This window comes from Acanthochromis polyacanthus, chromosome 10 (genome assembly GCF_021347895.1).
Source record: "Acanthochromis polyacanthus isolate Apoly-LR-REF ecotype Palm Island chromosome 10, KAUST_Apoly_ChrSc, whole genome shotgun sequence".
NCBI classification, from domain to species: domain Eukaryota; kingdom Metazoa; phylum Chordata; class Actinopteri; family Pomacentridae; genus Acanthochromis; species Acanthochromis polyacanthus.
Window position 1 is genome coordinate 1,935,845 of NC_067122.1, and position 24,124 is coordinate 1,959,968.

The 24,124-nt window shown below is 40.7% G+C and overlaps 2 protein-coding genes across 6 annotated transcripts in view; both read right to left on the bottom strand.

Moving 5' to 3' along the window:
- The window catches only part of uvssa (UV-stimulated scaffold protein A), a 47,298-nt gene extending 28,458 nt beyond the window's left edge, over positions 1-18,840 (bottom strand). The window contains exons 1-8 of one of the 5 annotated variants that reach the window (XM_051954811.1): positions 18,652-18,840; positions 12,762-12,880; positions 12,508-12,661; positions 11,353-11,529; positions 10,833-10,953; positions 10,250-10,729; positions 9,782-9,891; positions 9,188-9,316 (exon numbers count right to left, since the gene is read on the bottom strand). In XM_051954811.1, coding sequence (XP_051810771.1) covers positions 9,188-9,316; positions 9,782-9,891; positions 10,250-10,729; positions 10,833-10,953; positions 11,353-11,529; positions 12,508-12,661; positions 12,762-12,871 — 1,281 coding nt within the window. In that variant the 5' untranslated portion in view covers positions 12,872-12,880; positions 18,652-18,840. Of the gene's footprint in view, positions 1-9,187; positions 9,317-9,781; positions 9,892-10,249; positions 10,730-10,832; positions 10,954-11,352; positions 11,530-12,507; positions 12,662-12,761; positions 12,881-12,978; positions 13,477-13,941; positions 14,142-18,651 lie in introns of those variants that run through there. The other 4 variants (XM_051954814.1, XM_051954812.1, XM_051954810.1 and 1 more) reach the window with 4 other exon arrangements.
- Positions 14,389-23,601, bottom strand: sil1 (SIL1 nucleotide exchange factor). Its single transcript, XM_022219189.2, has 12 exons — positions 23,443-23,601; positions 22,721-22,833; positions 22,195-22,327; positions 19,726-19,831; positions 19,239-19,344; positions 19,004-19,090; positions 18,192-18,287; positions 17,975-18,096; positions 17,040-17,136; positions 16,775-16,939; positions 15,602-15,766; positions 14,389-15,082 (listed from the first exon to the last, which is right to left on the bottom strand). Exons 2-12 carry the CDS (start codon positions 22,826-22,828, stop codon positions 14,885-14,887), a joined length of 1,383 nt encoding a protein of 460 aa, XP_022074881.1. The 5' UTR covers positions 22,829-22,833; positions 23,443-23,601; the 3' UTR covers positions 14,389-14,884.
- Positions 23,602-24,124: the final 523 nt, after the last annotated feature.

Below are 24,124 nucleotides of genomic sequence, written 5' to 3' on the forward strand. Positions count from 1 at the left end.
TCAAAATAGAGGGCGGCTCTGTTGGTGAAAGTTGGCGACCAAGTTTAAAGAAAAGTTAGTGTCGAATGGACGCAAAAGATTAATTCTGAGGCCATTTGCCTCACACTGATAACATTTAACTACATTTGAAGATATTTTTTACATTAAATTCACATGGAAAGAAGAAACTGAATGAAATAAAATCAAGGCAAGTTAAATTAGTGCTTATAAAATTTCAAAAATAGGCACCGAAGTGTCCTCATGTGGCAAATATCAGCGGCTAGAAATGGAATCAAAACAGGCCGGCTCTGCTATTAGAGTATAATATAGTAAATCACAGTGGACACAGTCTGGTTTCATCAGCAGTCTGTGATCATGAGCAAAGAGAAGGTTCCCAAATTGGAACTGATGGATCTACTGGGACTGCCATGGTTTGTGTGGGGAGGGGGGCTTAATAGTCATCCTTCAGATCTCTGGACCAGTCTGATATCATCGACCACAGGGGGCCAAACTGGGCTCCACTAATCCTCGTGGGTGCTGAAGGGCCCCCCTTGCTTCTTCTCAGGACATTCTCACAGAGTTTTCAGGAGTCCCCCAAGTAAAACAGCGAGCGATTCCAGCATGGCGGCGGGCTGGGGTCTATAATAACGACTGTTTTGATCACAGATTGAGACCGGCCGGGAGGGGGAAGTGAACCAGACAGCTGAGAATAAGCCGGCTGACAGGGAAAGGTTTGGGAAGCTCCGAGCAGGCTAATAGACCTGCCAGGCTGGGTTAGTGAAATAAAGATGTCACCTTATACATCATATAAGCTGACTGCTCCCCTGAGACAAAGGCGGCGTCTATGCATGTGTGCTTGGGGGGCGGTGGGGGAGTATAATAGGAGAGGCTAGAGAGGGGAGTGGAAAGCTTTTTCTCATTAGGGTGGGGTCCCCTGGGATCCTTTCTAGGTAGTAATGAATAGAAGTGCAAGGTGGTAATAGAGATGTGGGATGTTGTGGCAAATCAAGCCTGGAATAGGTCAGACTCCACTGGAAGCTTTAGGCCTAATTAGTTTGTAAATATGTTGAAATCAATCAGGGGCTGCAGTCTCCTCGGCACAACAGATATTTCAAAAGTAATATATCGTATCAGTGGTAGTGGTTAAATCAGGGCCAGAGATTGATTTTTAAGCGAATCCTACTAATAAAATGTTTTTCAAAGTGTTTAAAAGGGTCTTACATTAGAGGCTGTGGGGTCTGTATTGAGCTACAACCGGATCAAAAGCTACTTTAAAAATGATGAGCATTTCTTAAGCATTTGTTACTCATTTTCACCGTTTTGAATATTCTGCACGAAATCCGCTACTTAATCTCATGGTCATGTTTACATTTCACTCAGTTCTGCTTTTCTTAGCTGTTGCTTAGTTCTAGTTTTGCTTCCTTTGTTTAGTTTCCCTGATCTTTGCTTTCTAGTTCTTAATTCACTCAGTTTTTGCCTTTTTAAATTATATTTTTTTGTCTAAATTTATGCAATTTTTTTTATCTCACAACTTCCTAAGAGTTTATTTAATGTCTACTGTTGCACTAAGATAGAGTAAGGTAATTTCAATCTTGGTATGTCATGTAGATATTGAAGAATTGATAATAAAGCTAACTTTGACTTGAGAGTAAAAATCATTCATTTAATGTTATCATCATTGAAAAAACTGCTTTTCTTTCAAAAATAAGGACATTTCTAAGCGACCCCAAACTTTGCCACATGAGGACACTTCGGTGTCCGTTTTTTGAGATTTTATAATCACTTGTCCAACTTGTCTTGATTTTATTCCATTCAACAATCATTTTTACATTCGAATTTAATGTAAAACATCTTCAAATGTAGTTAAATGTAGGGCTGGTCTGAATAGTGGTTTCTGGCCTCCGGATGTTCGGGCCCTATTAAAGACAAATAGCCAAATATTCGTTCCGCCCCGTAACGTACGTAAGAATTCCCAAACAGCGGAGGTCTTCAGCATCTTGTCTTGTGTTTATGCAACGAAGTGAAGCGTGACGTCAGAGTCAGCAGCCACCCGGCCATTCAGGTGGTGGAAAGAAACAGGAATGGATGAGCTGAGATGAGCCGAACACGACGGGATGAGCCGAAGTGGGTCGAAGGCGAAGGGAAGAGACGAGCTCCGAATATTTGCGTCTGGGGGGGAGGAGGGGGTGATCACATAGACATATGTGTAGATGTTTATGTGATCACAGGACGAGATGAGCCGATATGAGCTGATGTATGCCGAAGGTAAAGCCGCATATTCGTTCCGCCCGGTAACGTCCGACTGGGGGCGGGGCCGAATATTAATATCCGGATACGAATATTCGGGATATTCGGGTCCAGCCCTAGTTAAATGGCTTCAAAACTAATTTTTTCTGTGTTCATTCAACACTAATTTCTCTTTAAACTTGGTCGCCAACTTGCAGAAGCAGAACCGCCCTCATTTCGTCATATTCTAACTGCATTTATGGCCTATATATGATGATAAATAATGACGACACACTTAACCTAATGGTGCACGTTTTTAAAAACTGTTTATCTAGGAAAGGCACAATCATTCCAACTACTTGAATAACTCAACTCCAGGTATCTAAAAGAATGTAAAATGAACCAGATGTTCGTTATTATCGTTGTAAAAGCTGTGTTTATGTTGTGATGGCCACAATGAAGTCCGTGTGGTGACGTGTACAGTTTTTTTTTGTTGCCATCTTGTGCAGTAGAAATCTGTGCCAGCGTACTCCTATCAGACGTTAGACTGGACTTCTTAAGGCCCTTTTATTCCAATATATTTCCCCACTTCCTGTCTTCACTCCTTTAAAAACAATACCTGATCAACCAATCTGCTGAGCTGCAGTAAAGCCAACAAAGACTCCCATCAAGAGAGAAACAGAAATATAGCAAAGAGACCAAGAGAAAAACATATTGCTGGTGTACAACCGAGAAGAGGAGGCACATCCGGAGAATGGATGAGCACATGAGAAGGAGGGAACAGTAGAGGAGGGAAACAGAGGGATAGTCTTTCTTTGTTTATCTCCAGTGAGAAACAGGCGGCCACATCCATTGTGCTGTGATAAGATGGGTTATCAGCAGTAAACAAGGCCCTGGCCTGTATGAATGGGGCCCAGAGTGACTGAATACACTCTTAAAAACAGATATGTTTAAATAAGTCTGCATGTCTTATCCTCTCCTAAACGCGAGCCCATGTTTTCAGTTAGCAACACTCAACGGATGCACGCAGAATTCTCCCGTCGTAGCTCTTATAACGGAGAGGTTGCTTTCAAGCATATTCACTGTTCTGAAAAGTATGAGGTGGAAGCCGCCACCCGAGATGTCACTATAATGGTGGAATGTATTTACAGAAAAGTCCTTCCATATGAAGACGGAAAAACTGTGCTACAAAGATTAAAGATGTCCACCGTTAAATTCACTGACTGCAATCTGCTGTTGGAGATGTGGATCATAACGGAAAATTAATTTTATTTGTCTTTTAATCACATTACTGCCCCAAAGTTCCACAAAAAGCCAATTGCTGAGCCTTGAAGCTCCAAAATCACCATTAGGAATTCATATGACAGAAAGCTAAGTATCAAACACTGATCAGCCACAACATCATGACCACTGACAGGTGAAACGAATACCTTTGATTATATTGGTACTACGTGGTTGTTGTGACTCTGATCAGGCAGTTTTGTCAAACATGTAGTCAAAAATAAACTCTGGATCAAATGTTGGAGTCATCAAAAAGTTCCCAAGAAAGAGTCTTCAAGCAGTCTTCAGAGTCTGATGTGAATAATTCAATAATTCAGTACAGAGGCTGTAAGAACAAACATAAGCAAAATCTCAAGATTTTAACACGCTACAAAAAGCGTTACATCGTCTTTTATACTGACGCAAACTTCTCCTAAACACTCCTCTTCCATTCTGGAAAGCCACCACCCATCACCTTAAGACCCAATCAGGATGTGTATGAGGTAATCACTGGAAAAGTTTTGATACGACCTCGGAATCAACTCACGAGTGCAGACAAAGACAGGTCATGAACTTCTGGTCTTAACGCCTCATATGGGCTTCTGTTGGGTTGGTGCTTTCCACAGGATTATTTAGGGTACTCTTAACTTCAGCTGACATGTTAGGTTTTCCAGCGTTATCACTGTTTGTACTGAAATTTAACTTACACATCCTGTTCACTGAGTTTCAACATTTGTTCAATCTTAAAATGCCACAACTAGGAGTTCTGCAGGAAAACCTTGGATTTTGGCATCCATGTTGATGAGACTTAGACGCCCAAATGAACCCAGAACAAACAGACTCCATCATGCAAATGGGAATCCCAAATGTCACCACATCACAAAAACATCAAACAATCAGGAACATCTTGAGGAACATGACAATCACCCAAGATGTTGATTTGACCTCCAAACTTCCTAGACTCCATTCTGATCAAACATCAACAGGATGCTGCAGACGTTTGATTAACTAAACAACTCAGATTACCCAAAGGATCCACTGCCAACGTCCTGGTCCAGACCCCATAGGACGCCCTGAGAGGTCCTCTGGTCCAGACCCAATAGTTCAGAGCATTTAGGACCACATGAAGCTGCGTACATCTCTGCATAACCTGACCAAACTAAATTGCTTGTCCATCTCTCCTTCTGAATATAAAAGCCATCTAAACTTATTCTACAGATTTCAAAAGAAAGAAGCAAATGTTAGAATGCCCAAAGATACATTTGAACATTCTCAAAATTTACATAAATTATTACTCAGGTCACAAAACACATTAAAAAGTGGAAGCCCCTACAGAGGTGTCAGTTGCCACAACTTGAAAGAAACTTTTTGCATCTGACAAAAACACAGTGCTGACTCACACAGCAGACTGCTACAGGACTGAACTGTGCCCACCGAATTTAAAGGCAATCCCATCTGCCAACCTGAACAATTCAAGCCTCGGACCGGTAAGCTCTGGCAGACTGACATCCTCATCTGTTAGCTCAGGAACACACTGGAGGTGGCTTTCATCCACGATGCAATAATCTAACCCATTCATGCCCAAGACCGTAAAGGTTTGAGGCAAATTTCTGAGATATGGATCATAAATTCCTCTTTTAATATGTCATTCAAAATTCTTTGTTCAGTTGTTTTTTTCTGCATCTCTTTATGATACTACAGAGGTCCAACATAAATTTAAAAACTGCACGATAAATCAGCGACACTGCTGTTAACAAACACGGCAGTCTGGATTCAACCACCTAAGGTCAATGAAACAACGGCAAAACACAATATTTGTGGGGAAATCACTCTAAACCAGCCCTCTGTTCAACATGCTTCTACTGTCCAACATGTTTACTGAGAACTTTTCATCACTTTGGAAGGAAGGCGGTTTCTTTGACTCGTCGGATTTGGTGAAATGTAGCAGTGTAACAAAGAAAACACCTGGAAAACGCTCAGGTTTCACAAAATGCAATCCAAAAAATGAAAAATGCACATATTTATCCTCCTTCACGTCACGTAAAGCGTTCGTTCCCAGGATTACTTTCACCTTCTCCTGGTCAACTCACCACATCAGTCTGAAGATGTCCAACTTGACTCGCCTGCTGGACTTCAAACGTCTCTTAAATACCATGAAAACGCCATCTCTCAGGACTTGTTCTTAGATGTGTTTTTACATTTTAACTTCATTGCATTTGCACATCCATTCTGGTGTCTATGTTGTGTTTGGTCCTGAACCTTTCTGTCTCTAACTCAGTGTTAAATTATCCAGCACAGGTGCCTTAGTTTTGTTTATCAGTGACTGTATGTTGTTTTGTTACGTTATTTGAGGACAGGCCTCTCTTGAGAATGAGAGTGTCTCAATGAGATTACCTGTAGAAATAAAGGCTAAATAAAAAAATACATAAATGTTACAAAAACACCACTTCTAAAGCAGCATCTTTAGGGACGCACTGGGAAAACAAAGCCCACTCTGCATACTTTTTACTTTCACAACATACTACAGCTATCCTTACAAAGTGTTGCATACAGTTTGCCAACAACTGGGATGTGCTACTTTATCACAATGCTTGCTCATATTCTGCAGCATAAACTGTCTTTTGCAAACTCTTTTACTTGAACAAGAAAGTGGCACATGACTTATCGTCTGCTGCAAAGTACGCTGACTCGCATGCAGCAGAATAAGGCTAGATGTGTTCGGACATCCTGCATTTGACATGTTAAGTTTTGGGACACTACACAGCATGGTGGTATGGGTTTTGGAACATAATATAAGGTTGGTTCTGGCTCCTTGAGATTTTTTTTTTGCAGTGGATTGTGCACAGCCATCACTAATGACTCGTTTTAGCCACATCATTTAAACTAATCTCCAGTTTTCCTTCATTATTTTGTCCTCAGCATATTACCAAAGCACAAGTCTCAGTGTAAGGTACAACAGCAGAGTTACGGCTAGCTGTTTCTGCATAATAGGAAGCCAAATTAGCACGGACGTCATGAGAAGAGTTTGTGAAATGTTGCTCCAAACATTCACAGTTGGAGCGCAGAACAGTCGACTGTGATAAAACGTCCCTACTGTCAATAGTCTCCCAACTTCATGGAAACGCCTCTTCAGTCAGCCATCCCTCGCTCTTATTCTCTCATTCAATAAACAAGCCTCTTTATCTGCCTCCATAGCGCTGCTCTTCTCTCCCCCGGCTCCCTCGTTTTGGGGGAACTATACTGAGAGGTCCGCCGAGAGAGAAACCAATCGCGTGGTGTGTCAGCGGCCCGATAGAGAAGGACCCAGTAATGGAAGGCCTTTTAAGGCTAAAAAGGAAAAGCTAATTATGATAAAGGGGCTGTAAGTTGTGTGGTTATCGCAGTGCTTGGGCCTGCTGGTGCAGCAGACTGGTCCCTGACAGTGATAACCAGGCAGAGCGAGACGCCCGGCGCTCTGTCACTGTCATTCTGCTGCTCTGCTCAGCTCAAGATGGATTCTCACGCTACAACTTTTATGCCTTTTTTTTTTCAAACACATAAAGCAGTTTTGCATTCGTTGCTTCTTTAATACCTGAAACAGCAACCTGCTGTCAGCTTCTCTTGGATTCCCGCGCCGCGAGTACAGTCATTACTGACGCTAACGACTTTTCGGCACCAATTAAGCTCTCAAAATAAGCGTAAATGTGACTGGAAGCTTTCTTCAAAACACTGTTTGCTCGATTTGTCTGCGCCTCCATTTTGGGCCGGCTCAAACAGCAGCAGAGAGGCGATGCTAAGCCTGATACAGAGGCAGTGAGATAGACCTATCAGCTGTCAAGCCATGGGGCACATTAGTGGTAGTGAAGGGAATGAATGGCTACATCCTCCCCCTTGCTCCCCAGTTTCTCCTCGCTGTCTCCGATGCATTATGCATTATAGAGACGTCCTGCTACTATCTCACCTCTCCCAAATGTCTTTACTGTTCATATTTCCACCCTCACTCTGTCTGCCGCCGTTATGACACTTCCTCTCTGGAAGCCCACGGGAATGGAGGAAAGAATAGAGATGTTTGTACGACAAAAAACAGGAAGAAGACACGACAAATCAGTACAGGACAAACAGTCGACAACACGGACCGGTTTCAAGCAAGACAGTTTTCAATGAACCGAATCATTATCTGTGCTTTTTATTTTTAAAACGTGTTCAGAACGACTAAAACTAGGTATTTTTTAGCCTTTATTACAGTTGACAGTGAACAGAGATGGGAAATGTAGGAAGAAAAGTGATGATATTTACTTTTTCGTCAGTCTCGGCATCGATTCTCTCCTTATTTTCCAAAAAAGCTCTCCAGAGGCGTTTGTTTTTGATTCATTTTGGCAAATGTTAGATCGAAGGCTTCATTTAACATGAAAACTGGCAGAGGAAAGTGAAACAAGCAGAGACGGAAATGACAGGAAGACGATCTAGTCCCTTTTCAAAATTAAACGCCCTGCAGACTCTGCCTGAAATAAAATATAATAAATGCTATAATACGGGATAAAAGGCTTCAATACACTTGCAATAGATTTGGAGATTTCCCCTTCCATGCATTACTTACTTTACTTATCGTGAGACTTTTCAAAATCAGGTGACTTACTATTGTAGAAACAGGAATCAGGTTACATTGCAGCGATGCCTTGTGGCAGCAGTTTAAAGTCATTCTACAGTTTTCCACAGTTTAAAGACTCTGATTGATTCAGTGGAGCAGCAACATCGCAGCTGAAATGTAAGAAGTTTTAAAGGCCGCACTTCTGCTAACGACCACTAGATGGTGTGGATGAAGGACGGGGCTAATGGAAAACTCTATTCAGAGTATTTATGACATATTTGAAGTGTTTAAAGCCTGAGATTTGATCAATCTTTCTTACATCACTGTCTTTTACTGATCTATGTATCTACAGAGAGATACAGATATATATTGTTTGGAATCACTCAACAATACACAAATCCAGCTAATTGCAGCCACGCAGCAGGACTACTGTTTGATTCTGGTTTACCCGACAAAGATCCTACTTAGGTTTGAAATGTTCTACCTCCTCACTAGTAATAAAGGAAAACTTTTAAAATGATGCTGAGTCCAAGAAAATTCTGTGTTTTGATGTGTGATTCGGTTTAGGAGTCAGCGTTGCTACATAAAGACGCTGAAGCTGTTCAAATTTAGAGGAATGTGTGTTTTTCTTTGTTGGGAGCTCACACATCAGGTAAATAGGGGATTACTCGTCAACCGTTCCATCAAACTACCTCTGAATCGGAGCCATTAGTGAGCTCTAATGTTGAGGTTCCCCTTCTGATTTCTGGTAGAACGCTGCCATCTGCTGGCCAGGCTCTTAGAAGCATGAAGTAAACAGTCCGTCTATGTTCTTGTGTTGGAATTGTCAATGTGGGTAAAAACAGAAGCGTGTCAGAGCTATAAAGTCCTCATCTTCCACAGCTGATTTACCTTTATAACTGCCTTTTTTAATGTACCCAATACAAGAATAAAGAATTCACCCTGAATCTAAGTATGTGAAACTTTCCAAACTGTTTAAAAAGAACTCCCAAGCATGTTTGGTTTCTGAAGCAGATCAATTCTCTTTCACTCAGAAGCATGAACGGTTGTCTATCCTTTATTTGTTTTTGTCGGTGTTTCAAACTGTGAAATTTATTAAGACATCAAAACGCGTGGAAACAGCAGACCTCGCTATTTTTATCGGAAGACACTCACCACTTTGCGGACCCTGGTCTTGTAGTCGATGTGAAGCTCCTCCTGTTTCTGCAGAGCGGCTTCCAGAGACCTCTTCAGATCCAACGCTCTTCTCAGCAGCTGCTCCTCTGCACCGGACTTGGTGAAAACCTGGACACGCATGCAGGCAGGACAGAAATACAGATGTGAAACCTGCTAAAAACAAATCTGCTGGTCGGGTCTAAGACATGGCGAGTGGTTTAACAGCAGTAGTGCTACCAAGTAATACGACACAGGAGTGAAATCACGGTAGCATCAGCTTCATTTGCTGTGGAAGTTCAACGAGGTCAAGGGAGGATGAGGAAGAAGAAACAGAGAGACGCACTGGAGACTCAGATGACTTAATGTTTACTGATATCAGGAGAAGGGACACCAACAGAGCAGCAGTTCATCCAAGCATCAGTTCTGAGGATTCTCTCTGATGTTTGGGTATATAATGTAGTTTGGAGAAGGTCAGAAATAGATCACAGACCAATATGGAGACAGCTTGTCACGTCAGAACAGACAATATCTAATCACGTGCAGCGTCTTCCGGCCTAAAGGCCATTATGACTTTAGAAAGGAGTCTGTTCTTACCTGAACCCAGCCCTGCACAGCCGGTAGGTGTTTGGTTGTTATCAGCCTGTGCAGGTCTATCACCGTGGAAACCACTGGCTCATTGTCCTCTGTCTCTTTAACATGAAGACCTGAACGGACGATTAAAAGTACAGAAAAGCTCTATTTAGTGATGTTTAGATTCAACAAGCCTGGCAGTGATCATATGTGAGTGTGGACGGAGAAACTGAACCCAACTGATGAATGAATTTGATTTGGTAGACTGGTAGCTAAGGGGGCAATTACTTTGTCACATAGGGCAAGAAGGGCTGGACAGGATTTCTCCTTCAATAAAAACTGCATTTTGTGTTTTTGTGGATGATCTTTGTCTTTTATTAAAATCTGTTTGATGATCTGAAACTTTTATGTGGGACAAATACGTAAAAATACGAGATTCCTGTAGGGGGGGGTGAATACTTTTTCACACCACTTTATGTGAGTCTGACCCACCTGGACTCAGGTTCAGGTCCAGACTGTAGGAGTGAGAGATGAGCCCAGAGTTCCTGATAAATGAGCCTTCATCAAGAGGCTCCTCCTCATCCTCTTCTTCACTACTTCCGTCCTCCTCCTCGTCCTCGTCCTCGTCCTCGTCATCTTCTTCCAGCTCTCCCTTTGCACTCTCCTTTGCTTCTCCATCTTCAGCCTCCTTTTCCTTCTTCTCCTCCTCGTCTTCAGACCTTTTCTCCTCCTCTGTCGCTCCGCTGCCTCTTTTCTTTTCCTCCCTCTCCAGCGTCTTTCTTTCTCTCCCATCATCCTTGAGGTCTTTGCTGCAGCAGGGCTGGTCGTCGTCTGAAGGACACCCATTGGCTGGTTGGGAGTTTGAAGGGCTGCTATTGGCCGTGTGGACAGCTGTGAGGTCAAAGTGAGGGAAAAGCAGCTTCATGCAGGACTCCATCTCCGTCAGCGTGGCTTCAATTTCTTCGTATGACTCTGACAAAGAAATGCAGACAAGAAAAACATCTGTAAGATCCTTCAAACATCTAATCTTCATGCCTTGCAGCATCATTAGCGGACAGTGTGATGTGATGTTTACCCTCCATGTCTTTGGCTGCTGCCTCCACCCTCTCCTTGTAGATCCTCTGCATTTTCCTCTGTCTCTCCTCCTCCCTTCTCCTCTCTGCTACCGTCCTGGCCTCGGCATCCTGGAAGTCCACCTGAAAACACGGATGACTCGTTTTTTTATCCCAGAAAACCAGAAGCAACAAAACTGCACCGTCATGCTGACACTGACAGCCTACACTGACTCAGCACATTTTCTTTATGCGGCGACAGATTCGACTGAAACTGCAGAAGTGATGCTGAATTTCTAATCAGGCAGTTTTCATCATGTTTGATTTTTTGTGTATTACTCTCATAACATTGGATTTTAGTGTAAATATAACCAATTTGCCCCTTTTTGCACATTTCTACAGGCACAACGGGGGAAAATCAGATCATATCATTCCCAAATGCTACGTCTCATTTTACTTTCTGAATTCTGGAAAGATCCTGGAGGATGTTGATTTTAGTTTATATTCAAGCCTAGACCTTAGAGCAGCCCATATGTGTCTCACCTTCTTAACCTGCTTGAGGAAGTGGTATCCCAGCGCCAGCTTCTTATACGCAGAGCCGTAGGACGCCTGCCATGACTGCACGGTCTGGATGGCCAGCGCCCTCAGTTTCCTGGCTACTTCCTTAGGAGGAGGGAGGGGCTGCTCTGAATCCGTCTCTACTGTCAGCTCCAAGAATTCCTGCAGGAGGAGGAGGGGGAGAAAAGGGGAGGAAAGGGGAGGAAAGGGGAGCATGAGGTGAGGACATAGTGAAACATGTCACAGCAAAACCGATGTCCATACTAACTACATAGAAATCTAATTTGAAAACACATTCCACATTTTTTACACACAGTTTGAATTTTACTTTCAGAATTTCCTTGGACTAACCTTTACATGCTGTTCATATTTTATGTCTTCATACTAATAATTCAGTCACACTAAGTGTCTAAACCAAATTTTAAACTACAGATTGAAATGATTTTCTTTCAGAATTAAAGACATTTCTAAGTGAGCCCAGACTTTTAAATGGTAGCGCAATAAAATATAGTAAAATATAGAAAAAATATATAGCAAAAATACAGTAAAAATATAGAAAAAAATATAGTGAAAACACAGTACAAAATATGGAAAAAATTTAGTAAAAATACAGTGCAAATATAGTAGAAATGCAGTAAAAAATACAGAAAAAATATAGAAAAAATATATTTTAAAAAATCTCATAAAAACAGTAAAAATATGTTAAAACACTGTAAAAAATCTTGTAAAAAGTCTCAGAAAAATATAGTAAAAACAGTAAAAAATATAGTAAAAAAATACACTAAAAATATGCACTATTCTTGAAAAGTTTGAGGTGACCCAACTCCCACTTTTATCCATGTGCTAACATAACTGAACAAGGGTTTTCTAATCATCAATGAGCCTTTCAACACCATTAGCTAACACAATGTAGCATTAGAACACAGGAAATGTTCCTCTGTACCCCTATGGAGATATTCCATTAAAAATCAGCTGTTTGCAGCTACAATAGTCATTTACCACATTAACTATGTCTACACTGGATTTATCATTCATTTGATGGTATCTTCACTGAAAAAAAATGCTTTTCTTTCAAAAATAAGGACATTTCTAAGTGAGCCCAAACCTTCCAACGGAAGCGTACACGCTCTGTGGATTCACCTGGAAGTTGTCGACTATCAGCGTCCTGAAGTGGTGCGATCTAGAGAAGAGCTCGCTGGCGATCTGGAAGGCAGACAGTCGGATCTCGGCGTGTTCTTGGTTTAGCTGGGACATGACTGAGTGGTACACGTGGTCGATGCAGTCGTTAGACACTCTGAGAGGAACACAGGACAGACAGTTGACAGTGACCAGTCCCACACACATTAACATACATCTAACTACTCAGAGTCGGTACATTAAAATGCCAAACGTACTTGCAGAGCTTCTTGACCTCCTTCATCTTCTCCTGGTTGAGCTGTGGCTGTCCCGACGTGGTGAGCTCCTCCACCAGCTCCGACAGCCGGTCCCTCTGAGACAACTCCATCACTGTTCACTGACACACAAATAAACACAGGCATAGCACTGAAATAATAACCCAGAGAGAAGTTTTCCAGGTGTAACATTTAGAGTAACATAAAGAAAAACACATACCTTATTTACATGGACATAATATTCAAAATTACCGGTCAAATTACAACGGCTCCCAGTTCTTTATAGATCAATTTATGATGCTTTTGATTATTTTCCACATAACACACCCCTTTATTTTCATAGGAAAACCCACTTTACATTTATGCTTGTACCGTTTCTACTCATGTTTCTAATTTTTAGGACATACTTTCTACTTACGCTCACATTTTAGGTTCATATTTTTATGTTTATCTAAATATTTTCACTCTTTCTATTTCTGACTTTGAATGAGAGCATCTGCAACATGAGCAACTTCCATCTGGAGATCAATGAATTCTTTCTGATCTCAGAGCTTTAAATCCCTTATTTTACACATAGACCCTCAAACCAAAGAATCAGTTGTTGTGAAAAGTTGTACAGTCCAGTATTCAAACAAAGTTAATCCATTTTTTAACTGTTTTAGCCCCAACGTTGTGGAACAAGCTCCCTTACTGTCAAAAACCTCTTAAAAAAAAAAACACAAGAAAGAAGGGTATTTGTAGATACGATAATGATAACCAAAAGCAAAATGAAAATCTTGGTGTCAAACGTTTTGTTTATGTATATTTTACATGCTTGTAGTTAAAGGACAACGTTTTAACATTTATCTTTCAGTCTTCAGTCAGTCTTGGCAATTCCTTGCAACTTACATAACGTGTGACTGTAAAATTAATTACTTTTATTGAGAAGCTGCTCCATTAAGTTTATTACAGCAGACTGAGAGGTTATGTGAGGAAACGGGGATAAACTCATTACTTTAGCTCGTTATATACAATAAAATAACTCCTAACTAGCTATAGTTTGCTAGCTTACTTGAAACAGACACCATAAATAATAAATATACGAATCCTAGCCTGTCGTTTTCAAAGAATTTCCTGCGCTGAAGCGTCATTTGAAGGCTAACTGCCATTAGCTTCTAACACAATGTAAACACAGAACTCTTACCGGCCGCTAGCTCGTTTTAAAAGAACAGATTTTCCTGCCGTGAGCTCCGAGTGACCTTAACGAGCCGCTGTCCATTCATGACGAAGGCACAATAAATTAAAGACGGATGTTTCGTCTTGTTTACATGGTTTTGTGGTTCTGGAGCATCGGCGAGCGACGTAAGATATTCATTTCCGGTAAACATTCGCACTGCCGGTTACTTTTCAGAATAAAAGCATCGAAAAGGAAACGCCTTACGACGTTTACTAATACTGAAGACCTTGATGTACTGTTTGTGTTGAATCTAATGGAATTAACAGTAAATTAGTTAGTTTTAATGGTGGTTTAATTACAGCATACTGTGTTCTACTGAGAGGAAAATCTAATATGTTTAGTGTACTATGTTTGCTGTATCGATATCCACTCATTACAGTGTGGTTTGCTCCAAAATGCAAAAACAGAACAGTATTATTTTTAAATAATTTATTTTTAAATTATCAGCACAAAATAAAAATGCATTCCCACAACAATATTAGGAAAAAAATGAAAATCTGTCCTAATCCCCTCTAATCCTGCAAAAGCTATAAGGCCACCAATTCCCATTTCTCACTTCCTTAATTTCCATCTCACTTTCTCCCAAGTGAAATGTAACTGGAGGAGAGCTGTTGTTTAAAAGTGACATTAATTAATTGTGATGTGTGCAAACAAAACTTCTGCAAAAAATATGAGGGGACACCCGTGCATTCTCACTCACAGCTCCTCCAGGAAGCCTCCTCTCTCCTCCAGATGCCTTAGAAAAGCTGCTAAACCCCTCAACATCTCCATGTCACAAACAGGATGACAGAGGAGATGATAAGGCGGTGTGAACATCTGGACAAACCGTTCAAACATGAGTCTGTGGTTGTTTGATGCACTTGAGGAGCGGTGAAGGAGTGGTCTGTAATGTCCATGTACAATCTTCCAGTCATTTAATTTTTATTTGCAGCGCATCTATTAGTTCCACAATCTCTGCAAAGTAGCTGTTCTCCTCCCCTAGAATCATTTCTGAATGAACCATTTCCTGGTACTGGTCTTTGAGAGAGAGCAGAGAGTCCAGCAGAGCGCCGTCTGACCGGTACTGATCCAAACACACAGGAGCCATCGCCAACAGAGCTCGGAGAGCCTGGAGAAAGACGGAACAGACTTTTCATTTCAAGCTCTATATGTGCACACACCAATCAGGCAGAACATTACGACCAGCTGTCTAATATTGTCTTGGTACCCCTTTTGCTACCAGAACAGCCCTGACCCGTCTAACGGGCTGCTCTAGACCCTGAAGGTGTGCTGTGGTATCTGCTATCTTGGACTAGCTTTGGTTCATTTTTTGACAACATTTGGATAATTTTGGGCATTTTTAAGTAGTTTTGTTTACTTGCAGCGATGTGTACAGCCAGGACAAGAACAGTGTAAACAAGGAGGAATACCAGCATGATTTGCAGGTTTTTCTTTGTGTATTAAAGAAAACACGATTCATCAGACCAGACCACCTTCTTCCATTGCTCGATGGTCCAGTTCTGATGCACACGGGTCAGCATGGACACCCTGACTGGTCTGCAGCCTCACACATAACTGTGGTTTTATCCTGGTAGTTTAGCATTAAAGCTACTTATAATCTGTGTCTAAATGACATGAAGCGTCCCACCTTCTCTCTGTAGTCGTGCTCAGTGGACTCCAGCAGCTGAGGAACCAGACTGCACCAGCCCTTCTCTAACAGATGGCCCTGCAGGGACACCATGGAGTACTGACGGACCCGCTCCTCATGGGAGGCGTCCAGAACCGAGTCCAAACCCGCCTGAGAGATCAGTTCCTGGAGGAGCAGAGAACACCGGCATCAGTATCAACCGGTAATACATATACTGGAAAACACTGAGTAACACATCTAGATTCATTTTTAATGCTGGTTGTCTGCTGTACACTGCAAAAACTCCAACTCTTACCAAGTCTGTTTGTCTTATTTTTAGTCAAAATGTCTCATCCCACTTGATTTAAGATAAATTCACTGAACGAGACATTTCAGCAGATGGAGGGACTTGTTTTTAGACAATGCATCTTAAATATCTTAAGCCAAACAACCTTGAAATTATTTTTATTTGAACCCTCCTGTCGTCCTGTTTTAAAGTTTAAAAATGTGGAGAAAAACAAACAAACATATTTTCACAGTGAAAACTTCCACATTTTCAACATTTTTTGGGGAAATTTTTTAACATTTTTTGGGGAAAAAAAGAAATGTTAAAAAAAATGTTTCTTTAAAAACATTCAGAAAAAAAAAATCAACCAAAATCCAGCGAAATATTAGAAGTTCTACTGATATATATGGAATCACTTTAGATATTTTTAAAATTATTGTTTGGAAGATTTTTTTTCATTTTCTGAAAATATTTCAAATTTTAAAAAAAATTTTACATTTTTATTTCTTGCAAAATTTGGGGATGTTTTTTAAAATGCAACTTTTAAGGGAAATGTTTAAATATTTTTTCCTGAAGATTTTGCTTTTTTTTTTTTTATAAATTTGGGGAATTTTTTTCCTGATTTTCTGGATAATTTTCAGACAAGGAAAGAATATTTTTGTTGCTGTAAATGGGGACAACAGGAGGGTTGAGACACCTTATCTTGACAATCCTGGTAAAATGTAGCTTAAATTAAGTTTTCACAGCTACTTTTAAGAACTCAAGATTTTAAATATGTCTTATTTTAAGAAATCTTTTTTCATTTCAAATCATTTTTCACTTGTTCTGTTGGCAGTTTTTTCACGGTAAAAGTTCTTTGAAAAAAGTTTTTTTTTCTTGTTTTGAGAGGAGCATTTTTTCCAGTGTACCTTCTCGCTGATCATGTCATACAGCATGGTGACGATGCGTGTGCGTAGAACTCCGCCTCCATCGGCCCTGAACAGCTCTAACAGGACCTGCAGCCCACCATGTGACAGGAAGTGATGCTGAGCGTAGGGGAAGTGGCGCAGGAGGGAGGCCACTGCAAACAGAACCTGAACGGAGGCCGGTCACACACAGAACACCACAGCTGAAGCGTGTGTGTTTCCATGCACCTTAAAGGAGGTAAATTCTAACAAATGTGGGTGCATGTACCTTCTTTTTCACATTGAGCGGCTGTACAGTAGCCAGACTGGTCAACAGCGTCTGCAGGGCGCCGCTTTCCACGGCTCTCACCTGAACCGCCGGGTTACTGAGGGACACAAACAGCAGTGATGCTGATCATTTCTATGCTGCACGTCTGCGTCTGTAAGCTGGAATCTTCATGGAAATCCTTATTCCACATCAGTGTGAGGCTTTCAGATTCTGCAGTGACTCATAGGATTTAAAATATGTCAACAGATGAAAGTAGATGAGAGCAGAGGCACAGCATCGTTTACCTCCATCACCCATTAACCTCCATCATGTTAGCTTGTGTATGTGCATTTATTTCTATTTTTTTATATTGATTTCACAAAAATTTTAAAACGCCTGGAGTCACCATTTACGACATTGTTCCACCTCCCCACAGGGTTTCCAGTACTGAAGATATTTTACTAATAAACGGTTTTAATACTTGTCTACTCTCTGCTCTGTATTTTCAGTGTTCTAGTGTTAGCATTTTGTCACAAATGTGCAGGTCAACAACCACTGGAAGTGTGAAAATCTAATAATTCGTTCTATTTTTATCAGCTTGGAGAAACTGTCATTTTTTTTAGACAACAGGCTTCTCAGACCTCTGAGGATTCAACATGACGTACTTCAGTGGATGACTTGCAAACATAAAATCAGGCGTTTACAAAGGAATGACGTACATCAGTTCCACTACTGCATTTTCATATGAAACATGTGGAATGATGTTCTTTTTGGAAATCAAACCACTCATCCGTTCAGAATTTGACTTGTGAAAATCGGGATATCATTCTTGGAAAATGGGGATGCTATTCCAAACACTGTGGGGTTGGAACGGATCGGCTCACACTGTGGAAAAGGGAAAAACTTGTGGGGAGCAAATGGAATATATTCTGTAAAATGTATGCAATGCATTGTACCTGGACACAGCAGACCCCAGGACAAAGGCAGAGTTTTCCTGTAACCTGAAGTCGGAGCTGTTCAGACCTTCCAGAATGACCTGCAGACCCCCCATGGAGCACAGGTTCTCAGCATTATCCACCTGAACACAAGCATACAGAGAGTTATGAAGCTGAACGTCTGAGCCCATCTAAAGGGCATCATCTTCCTAGCAGCTGCATTTGAACGCTCTGCTACCTGATGGACCATGTACTCCAGCTCCAGCAGGATGCCCAGTCTCTGCTCTGTAGTGGAGTTGCTGCTGTTGAACTGGTCCAGCAGGCGCCTCATGATCTACAACACACCACAGACACGAAGTACAGCCCACATATCAGCACCACAGACGTGCAAGCTGCCTTCCAACAACTGTTGAATGGTGACTTTGTCGTAGTAGACAGCTGTTCTGCTTCAGCCTAAGGTATCAGATCAGACTTTCGGCCATCTCTCATTGCTAAGAGATTGCCGAAAGTCTGATATACAATAAAATAACTCCTAACTAGCTATAGTTTGCTAGCTTACTTGAAACAGACACCATAAATAATAAATAGACGAATCCTAGCCTGTCGTTTTCAAAGAATTTCCTGCGCTGAAGCGTCATTTGAAGGCTAATTACCATTAGCTTCTACTTGCTAACACAATGTAAACACAGAACTCTTACCGGCCGCTAGCTCGTTTTAAAAGAACAGATTTTCCTGCCGTGAGATCCAGGTGACCTTAATGAACCGCTGCCCATTCATGACGAAGGAACAATAAATTAATGTTTCGTCTTGTTTACATGGTTTTGTGGTTCTGGAGCATCGACGAGCGACGTAAGATATTCATTTCCGGTAAACATTCGCACTGCCGGTTACTTTTCAGAATAAAAGTAACCGGCTGTCTGATCTAAGTCTGATCTGATACCGTAGGCTTAAGCAGAACAGCTGGCCAAAATCTAAAAACCAAGATGGGGAAAGAAAAGCATAAGAAACTTGTTTGGGGCTTCCTAAATAAAACACTACAACTGAACTGACCTGAACATCTGTCTCCACCAACAGGTCCAGCTGAGCCATGTCCTTCTTTAACTCCTCCAGGGGGCGATACTGAGACGCCACAGACTCCTTCAGGCACAGTGAAATGACAGATATGGTGTTATATTCACAGAACACTTATTTCTTCTTAGTATTGTGACTTTCTGTCCCTCTGAAAGCTGCCATCCAATAATAAAAGTATTTCCCAAAGCAGGCCCAGAGAGTAGAAGGTTATTACCTGAGGATCTGCATCTTTGCCAGCGAGGTTCAGATCCTCCTTTATCTTCTTCATGGCTTGTTTTAACTCATCTGGACTGAAGGACGACCGGGTCTCCTCCGTCTCCCTGCAAACACAGACTTTTACTGCTTTAAACAAATAAAGAGCAGTTTGGTTTTCAAGTCAGTCATTGGACTGTTTTCTACCATAAAAGTGAGATCCTTATGAAATAAAGGGGATTATGTCATCATACATTTTATTTTCCTCATAGTTCTCCATTAAAACAAGCTGTTGACGAAAGCAGCTGAACACCATCGGTTCATTTTGTGCAGAAGAAGAGTCACATGACGCGTTAAACATCCTCTTTTATGTGAACAGAGTCTGAAGCAGAAAGTCTGAGTGAACAAAGAAAGTTGAAAACCACCTTCAGTTTGAGTTTTTGTTGAGCCGACTTGGATAAAGATAGCCTGAATACGCTGAACTTTCTTCCTATTGTTCCCTTCTTTACCTGTGCTCCTGAGTCCAGTACTTGAGCTGCTCCTCTCCCAGTCGGACCTCCCTCTCTCCTGTCTGTAGATTGAGCCTCACATGGGAACCAGCTGGCACTGCCTGGCCTGTAGAGCACAAGCAGCATCTAAACAGGTGTGGAAGAACTGCTCTGCTGACTGAGCTCTTTAGAACTTCAATGTTGGATAAACAGAACAGAAATGACACATTGTACTCAACAAAACAGAGAGTAGTGGTGGTGCAGGACTGTAACTATGTTTATTCAGAATATAATCATCCATGTTTTGGAATCTAAATCCCAATTACAACTTCTTATGGAGAATATTTTCCGTTTTTCTTTCCTCCTCTAGGACAGAGAAGTGAAGATACTGCATGAAAACATGAAATTGTAAGCGTGACCCCAAGCTTTTGTCAACTTCAACTCATTTTAGAGCAACTTTAAATAATATAGAGCAACTTTGGGGTTACTTGTAATCACTGTTCCCTCTAAGCTGCACACTCCTGACAGTCTCAGCGCACAGAAAGTCTGCGCTGTGCACAAAAAAATCCAACCTAAATTGAAAATAAAATTAATTCATAGCAATTCATTCTGTGCTATTTTTCAATATGTGTCAGTGAGTGACCCATGACTGACTGCTCCAGCCGATGATGTGATTCACATCGGTATTTACGCAGCTACTCAACGTCATTTACAGACGGTCCTTATGTGCAGCCACCTTAGCCGGCTGCTACAGCGCGCTAGCGTATCCATCCATCCATTCATCCTCTATACACCGCTTCATCCTCACTAGGGTCATGGGGGGTGCTGGAGTCTATCCCAGCTGACACCCTGGACAGGTCACCAGTCTGTCACAGAGCTACATATACAGACGAACAAGTTAGCATATCTAGTCTTCTATATACATCAATGCTTCTCTGTGTGTCCGGTCCGGTGGTCCTGTCGCAGGTTTCCTGGTTACAGACGCTGCTGCACACTGCTCTGCGTGTTTAAAAATGTCTACACCCGTAACTCCACCACGTCCAAAGAAGCAAAAACGTTTGAGTGGGAAGACTGGAACCCCTGGCAATAGGTACAAGAAAAACTGTGTTTTCTGTTGCTCATAGACTGAAGTAAGGCAGCATCAGGAGACCAACAAGTAAGAAACATGAGAACAGAGAGAACCAACCAGCAGGACACAGTTTATCATCATCTAATCATCTCCTGAAGTCCCTTTGGTAAGAGACATCATGATAAGCTGGATTTACAGTATGTGTTTGTGAATGTACCACATTATGCTTATAATGATGCTGATGTGGCCGTAGACTCTACGGTATTTTAGTGACTCAATAAATACCTAAGTTTTATTTAAATGCTTTTATTTTTTAAATATCATTTATTTAATAGCCTATATGTGATCAATAAATGGCCTTTGCCTGTCTAAAGAAAAACTCACTCAGAACTCTGATGTTAATGGTACTAAATAAATACATAAATAAATATGTGCAGACACACATAAATGAGTTAATACATTAACTGTGTTAAGATAAGATTTAGATATGGATGAAAAATATCTGTAGAGAATTTCTTTGTCCAGTATTCTGCATTCAGTTTGTGCAGAATCCAGTATTACACACTGGTTGGTCATTACATTTTATTAGTCTGGTTTCACTGTTTAAGATGAGGCCACATCTTTTTAGACAGAACCTGTGATCATAAAACAACACAGAATTCTTAGTTTTGTGTTAATAAAACACTTAAAGCTTTAAGTATGACTTAATGCTTTTTTCAAAATTAAATATTCCACTCCTTGGGTGGTTGTGGCCCCAAGTTCAGTAAAGTTGGAAAGATATTCACAGATTCAGACTTCCAGCATCAATAACTCATTAGATATATGTTGTAAAACATAAACGATGCCTCTTTCCCATCGCTGTAAGGCAGACAATGTGCTACAAGTCCAGTTTGATCTAAAGTAGCTTCAGAAACAACATTGGTGTCTATGGAGAGAACAGGTACAGTCTGCAACAGCAGAGACAAAAATATCCAATAACTTCACTCTTATACGTTGTAGTGTCACCAAACTACGACCAAACTACTAGTTTGGTTCTTTTAACAAACGTGTAACTTGGATGGATGTGATGCTGGCGTGACCACAGTGACACGTCTGATGTCGCTCACAGTGGTTCATCGACCGCTCAGGGAGTTTGTGTGTTTGCTCAGACTCATGAAAAATTAGAGGGAACATTGCCTGTAATGCTACATTGTGTTAGCTAACGGTGTTAAAGGCTCATTGATGGTTAGAAAACCCTTGGTCAGTTATGTTAGCACATGGATAAAAGTGGGAGTTTGTCTGGATGAGCCCAAACTTTTGAACAGTGGTGTGTATTTGAGTTGTTTACAATCACGACTTTTTTGGAAGCTGTCCATCAGAGTACAGCTCTGCTTGTTTCTGTGAATCAGGAGAAGTGCTGCACTAAAGCTGCTCTCATCTACCTGGTTTGAGCGTCTGCCACTGCTCAGTAGGTTGGACCACCTCCAGATCTCCTTCATCATCATCGACTACGGTCACCTCCTCTTCTTCATCACCTTCCTCTGTGTTCTCCACCACAGTTAAGGCACCTTCAGACTGAACACAAAAGATAATGGCATTTATTTTAATCAGTGTTGTTCAGAACTCTCTCTTTCTGAGCTGTGACTAAAATAGATCAAGATCATTTTGATGCTTCATTGGATTATTGCCCTGTGGCAGCAATGAGTTCAGGCAGTGAGTTCTTTTTAAAGGATTCATTCTGAAGTTGTGGTTCCAACACGTGGCGACCTTCCCATGAATATTAAAGTTTAACTACAACCAGGCCGCGATCCAACGGCTGAAGTCTTCACCTTGTTGATGGTGTTGTCCCACATTAGATTAAACAGCCTGTTGTTAAAACTTAAACAGGACAATGTTTTTCTTTACATATTTTATAAAAAATAATACGTCTGGGTAAAAGTAAAGGTGTTTTACTCCAGTGTAGCTCACCTTCTGGCCATAAATGCCGGTGATGTGGCAGCAATGCAGCAACAAGACGACAGTCAGGATGGAGCTGCTGAGGGAAGATTTTCTGACAGGACTGGAAGTAAACCTCATGGTGACTGAAACAGAGGAGAGAACAGAGTTATTGTCCACAAACTGACAAGATCTGGAGTAAACACAACAGATAACGACATCACCGATCCAGTGTTGTGTGGATAATAGGAGGCCATAAATGAGAACAGAGCTGTGAAAAAGTACAGTATTTGCCCCCCACAGAAATGTAAATGTTCCAAATCATCAAACCAATATTTAGATTTAGTTACTATGAGACAGATATAACCCACAAAATGCAGTTTATTAAATGATGATTTATTACAGATTTATCCCACCCCTATGAAAAGGTAACTGCCCCCCTAAACCTCGTAACTGGTTGGTCTGTTGGCAGCAAAGGTTAAATGTTAGTTCCAGCTTGTGATCAGTCTTTTACATCACCATGGAGGAATTCTGATCCGATCTTCTCTGCAGAATGGTTTGAATTTGGTCACATTAGATGGCTCGAAAACGTCAGATTTCGTCAGACGCAAAGAAATAAAAAAACACCACGAACTAACAGACAAATGTTATAAAAACTAGAACTAGCTTACATGACAGAACTCTTATCTAGCTTTAGCTGGAACACGAGCGGCGAACTAGCGGCTAACAGAGAAACAATTTACGGTTAAACTCACCTGTTTCTATGAAAATAAAGGCTGACAAGAAGAAAATTGTTCTTTAAACGTTTCTTCTCTTCTTTTAAAGCTCACAATCACTCCAACTGCTCCCGCAAACATCTGAAGTCTCCATTCAGCTGTCATTGGTCCACGTACTCATTCTTCTTCAGCTGCGTCCGTTAAACTGTGAAACTGATTAGTACTGCCCCCTGCTGGAACCCCGCAGTATAATATAATATAATATAATAATATAATATAATATAATATAATATTATATTATATTATATTATATTATTATATATAATATAATTTAATATATAATATAATAACATATAATTATATTATAATATATTATTATTTTATATAATATATCATATCATGAATACAATATAATGACATGTCATATAATCATTTTCAAATAACATAATATAAGTAATTTTACATAATGTAATACAATGTTTATTGTAATTTATTTCATCATTCAGGAAATACTGGACTTCCAGCTATAGAAATAAAAATATGCATATCTGGATGGATCCCAGTAAAACCTCTTTACTAACAGACGTTTAAACTCGACTCTGGATCGGGGTGTTTTAGTCAACTATCGGCCTTTATCCAACCTCCTTTTATTTCTAGAATATATATATATATATATATATGTGTATGTATATATATATATATATATATATATATATATATA